Here is a 5,000-nt window from a genome sequence, read left to right as displayed (position 1 = left end):
AACGTCAAGGTTTTCATCAGCTTCAGGTATATTAATCAAATTATTCCCCTCATTTCTCCTATTCATAACCTCACTAAAGTGTTCCATCCGATGTTGTCTTTCTTTATCTTCTTAATAGATCCATCTCTCATTTTGATGGGTATATGTTTCTTCTTATTTGCCCCCGTGGAGATTTCATTAATAATTCTATGAGCAATTCTTACACCATAGCGACTTACTGAATTCATAGTTTTGTCAGCCTCATATGCTTTACTGAATTCATAGCTTTGTCAGCCTCATCTACTTTACTGTCTAAATATTCTCTCCAGTCATTGTTGGCTTCTCTTTTGACCTCACTATCAATACTGGAATACTTAGCATGCTCTACCTTGTAATTTTCATAACACCCTCGGAAACTTTGAACAATCATTTCCTGCCTTTGTCTCCTGTTTACAGTATCCCAATTATCATTTGATATCCATGGCTTTCTCCTTGTAACTGCCTGTCCCAAGACTTCACTACCAACTGATTGGTATATGTTCTTAATATCACACCATTCTTCATTATTTGACTGTTCTTCGTCTCTTAAAATCTCCAAGACTGGAAATCGATTCTTACATTCAATTGCAAAGGTTTCTCTGTGCTCTTCTAAAAGTTTAGTTGAATCAAACTTAAGTATTCTTTATACTTTTCTGTTGGATGCTTTCAGTTTTAATTTTTGTATGGCAATGAGGAGCTGTTGAGCGCTACCTATATCTGTACCTCTATAGCTTCTTACATTTCTCAGAGGTCTCCTTCTCTCTTTACTAATGGGTATGTGATCTATTTAATTTTTGTAATTCCCACGTGGTGAAGTCCATGTATATTTGTAGATGTATACACACACATGTGTATGTATATATATATATATATATATATATATATATATATATATATATATGTGTGTGTGTGTGTGTGTGAGTGTGTGTGATATGTTAGTAGTTAAGCTTCGTTGTAAGAGAGAGGGAGAGAGAGGGGGGGGGGGCGTAGATACAGGTTTCGCATTGTCCCAAAAAATATTCAAGAGTTGTGAACGTGTGAAACATAATTGTTATTCACCTAAAAACACGGGTTTTTAGTTCAACCTCTTTTTTTTCCTAATCTCTTTTCCCGTGTTTATTTCAATCCATCTTTTTTTTTTTTTTTTTTTTACTTTTTCATGATTTTATTTTATTCCAACTCCCATACCCTTTATTTGTCTTTTTGTTCCATTCTACATTTTACTATCTCTTATATTCCTTCTATTTCTTTGCTCGTTTCTAATACTTTTTTTCTTTTTGTATCATCTTTAGTCCTTTTGTTCCTTATTCCACGTCTTTATCGTTTTCTTTGTTTCATTCGCATGCCTTTCAAACTTGAACTAAATAAGGCCATTATACTGTCCTCATTTCCTCCCCTTCCTCTCCTCCTCCTCCTCTCCCTCCAAACCAACCCCCACCTCTCAAAAATTGGAATAAATTTTTTGTGCCAAATATTTTCGATATAGATGTTTGTGTTGCTGTTTGAGGTCTGATTGGTGAAATCCCCTTTTAATAGATTTCAAAGCTCCAATTAACAAGATAACGAGGTTATTGAATCCCCCACCTTTGGACCCCCCACCTTTTGAACCCCCACCTTTTGGACCGCCACCCTTTGAACCCCCACCTTTTGGGGACTCCTACCTTTTGGACCCCCACCTTTTGGGGACCCCACTTTTTGGGGACCCCTACCTTTTGTACCCCCACCTTTTGGTCCCTCACCTTCTGACCCCCACCTTTTGGTCCCGTACCTTTGTACCCCCACCTTTTGGACCCCCACCTTTTGGGAACCCCACCTTTTGGGGACCTCCACTTTTTGGGGACCCCTACCTTTTGTACCCCCACCTTTTGGTCCCTCACCTTCTGACCCCCACCTTTTGGTCCCGTACCTTTTGTACCCCCACCTTTTGGTCCCCCACCTTTTGGACCCCCACCTTTTGGGCCCCCACCTTTTGGACCGCCACCTTTGGACCCCCACCTTGTGTACCCCCACCTTTTGGTCCCAAGCCTTTTGGACCCCCACCTTTTGGACCCCCACCTTTTGGACCGCCACCTTTGGACCCCCACCTTGTGTACCCCCACCTTTTGGTCCCAAGCCTTTTGGACCCCCACCTTTTGTACCCCCACCTTTTGGACCCCCACCTTTGGACCCCCACCTTGTGTACCCCCACCTTTTGGTCCCAAGCCTTTTGGACCCCCACCTTTTGTACCCCCACCTTTTGGACCGCCACCTTTGGACCCCCACCTTTTGTACCCCCATCTTTTGGACCCCCACCTTTTGGGAACCCCACCTTTTGGGGACCTCCACTTTTTGGGGACCCCTACCTTTTGTACCCCCACCTTTTGGTCCCTCACCTTCTGACCCCCACCTTTTGGTCCCGTACCTTTTGCACCCCCACCTTTTGGTCCCCCACCTTTTGGTCCCCCACCTTTTGGACCCCCCACCTTTTGTATCCCCACCTTTTGGACCCCCACCGTTTGTACCCCCACCTTTTGGTCCCAAGCCTTTTGGTCCCAAGCCTTTTGGACTCCCACCTTTTGTACCCCCACCTTTTGGGGGACCCCCACCTTTGTTTTCGGATATATATTTCGTCCAATCGAGGGATATTTGATATTCGTTGCATCGAGTGGTAGGAAATTTAGTGAATAAAAAGAGATTGAAACACAGTGATGATAAACAAATGGGATTGGAAATGTGAAAGTGGAGTGAAGGAGCAGGGATGATGAACTTGGGAAGAATGGAATGAATGGAAAGGCAAGGGAAATAGGAGAGGATAAAGAGGGTGAGAAGGAAGAAGAATAGACTTAGTAGATTTTTTATAGGTCAGGAGAAACAATTGAGTAATTGGAGAGAGAGAGAGAGAGAGAGAGAGAGAGAGAGAGAGAGAGAGAGAGAGAGAGAGAGAGAGAGAGAGAGAGAGAGAGAGAACGATTGTAGTAGAAATGTCTGAATGGGGAAAATCATAAAATATCGATAAGAGGATAATAAATTGGAACAATGGAATAAATGAAATAAGTGATAATCATTAGATAAAAAAAAAATGTTGAATTGAAGAGCAAAAGAAACTGATAAGTTTTTGAAAAAGATAATCAGTAATTAGAGAAATAAGGCGATTGTATTTTCATGATCATAGAAATAAACGAAAGAGGAATAAAAAAATGTATATTTAAGTTATTAAAGAAAAAGGAATATGTAAATTACTGAATGAAAGAAGAGAAATAGGATGGTAAGAGAAAGATTTAGGTAAGGAGTGAACAGTAAAAGAGAAAAAAGAAATAAAGAAGAATTGATAAGATTAGAAGTAGAGAAATGAAGAAAACGAGGTTATTGAACCCCCACCTATTGTACCCCCACCTTTTGGTCCCCCACCTTTTGAACCAACACCTTTAGGACTCCCACCTTTTGGACCCCACCTTTTGGTCCCCCACCTTTTGAACCCCCACCTTTTGGTCCCCTATCTTTTGGACCCCACCTTTTGGTCCCCCACCTTTTGAACCAACACCTTTAGGACTCCCACCTTTTGAACCAACACCTTTAGGACTCCCACCTTTTGGTCCCCCACATTTTGGACCCCACCTTTTGGTCCCCCACCTTTTGAACCCCCACCTTTTGGTCCCCTATCTTTTGGGCTCCCACCTTTTGAACCCCCACCTTTTGGACTCCCACCTCTTGTACCCCCACCTTTTGGTGAGGAACTAGATGAAGAAATATACAAGAATGAAGGAAAATAGAAAATAGAAATGGTGTATAGGGAAGTTCTAATTAAATAAGAAAAACACTGAAATATTTAGTAACCGCGGCTTATAAGGCAACGTAATATGAGATGATGGAGTTATTAACAAGGGTTTATTAAAACTGATCTGAAAATCAATATCCTCAGGATGGGGATTTATGATGACAATGAGGAAGGGGGTGCAGCCCCCTAATAACGGCTATTTACAGCGTCAGTGATGATAGTTTATTGATGACAATGGTGTTAATTACGGTTTTGGTGATAGGTGGGTTTTTTTTTTATTTTTGGACATCAATTATAGGATGAATATTGATAGTTGTAATTCTTGGTGTTATTAATTGTAATTTTAACATGGTATTTTCTCTAGGACAAACCTTTAAGAGATATACTGGGTGAAAATTGTAATACCCTAAACTTGAAAAAAAAAAAAAATATACGGAGTATTGGTTTATATCGTAAGATTTAGTTAATTTTATTGATTTATTTTTTTAACTTATTTTGCATTTAGATATTATTGTATGAAAGTTAAGTGTGATTGGTTTTAGAAGTTAAAATTATATCCAATGTGGAGTACGGATATGGTTGATTAATTTGCATTATATAGCGCTGAATGGCTTTTGATGTTCCAGCGCTTGGCTCAAAGCCTAAATTTTATTTCAATTCAATTGAATTTAATCGATATTGAAATTAAAATAGTGTTGGCTTTGTGCGTTTGTTGGTATGGTGATAATTGATACTTGGGTTGGTGATAGCGGTTTATTTGGAAAATTGACAGTATTTTGGGTGTCATTGGTAATATTAAAGATTAAAGTTGTCTGGTTTCAGTACCAGTTTTATCAGAATAGATGCTCACCAGAATGTCAGTCGGGAAAGCCCAACCCCCCACTGTTGTGCCCAACCACAGCTGTGGCCTCCCCAGTAAACAGCATAGACTCACGGTCCCGGGCAGGGGATCGATTTGCTGCCATACGAATGCTAGGCGAACACACTACCACTGTACTAGCCCCAGTAGGTGGTTAATGTGTTATTGGAAGAACTGGCAGTGAAGTTGATTACAGCGGCGATGTTCATAGTGGCAATAGTGCTATTAGTACAGTGACACCATCGTTAAGTGATGCACAAATTGTTTAGTGAAGCGTCGAAGTTGGGACTAGCTTAGGACACTAGATTATGAGGAGAATACTTTACACTGCAAGATATATATATATATATATATATATATATATATATA

At 40.2% G+C, this 5,000-nt stretch overlaps 1 protein-coding gene across 1 annotated transcript in view; it reads left to right on the top strand.

Annotated features, from left to right (window-relative positions):
• LOC137659301 (uncharacterized) overlaps window positions 1-3,767 on the top strand; it is a 14,770-nt gene extending 11,003 nt beyond the window's left edge. Inside the window, exons 3-4 of the mRNA XM_068394326.1 lie at window positions 1,555-2,365; window positions 3,575-3,767. Of these exons, the coding sequence (XP_068250427.1) occupies window positions 1,555-2,365; window positions 3,575-3,767 (1,004 nt within the window). The remainder of the gene's footprint in view (window positions 1-1,554; window positions 2,366-3,574) is intronic.
• The last annotated feature ends 1,233 nt before the right edge of the window (window positions 3,768-5,000 follow it).

The sequence above is a fragment of the Palaemon carinicauda genome, chromosome 19, assembly GCF_036898095.1.
Source record: "Palaemon carinicauda isolate YSFRI2023 chromosome 19, ASM3689809v2, whole genome shotgun sequence".
Taxonomy (NCBI): Eukaryota; Metazoa; Arthropoda; class Malacostraca; order Decapoda; family Palaemonidae; genus Palaemon; species Palaemon carinicauda.
Note: the sequence above shows the minus strand (reverse complement) of the source record. Positions and strands in the feature narration are given on the sequence as shown.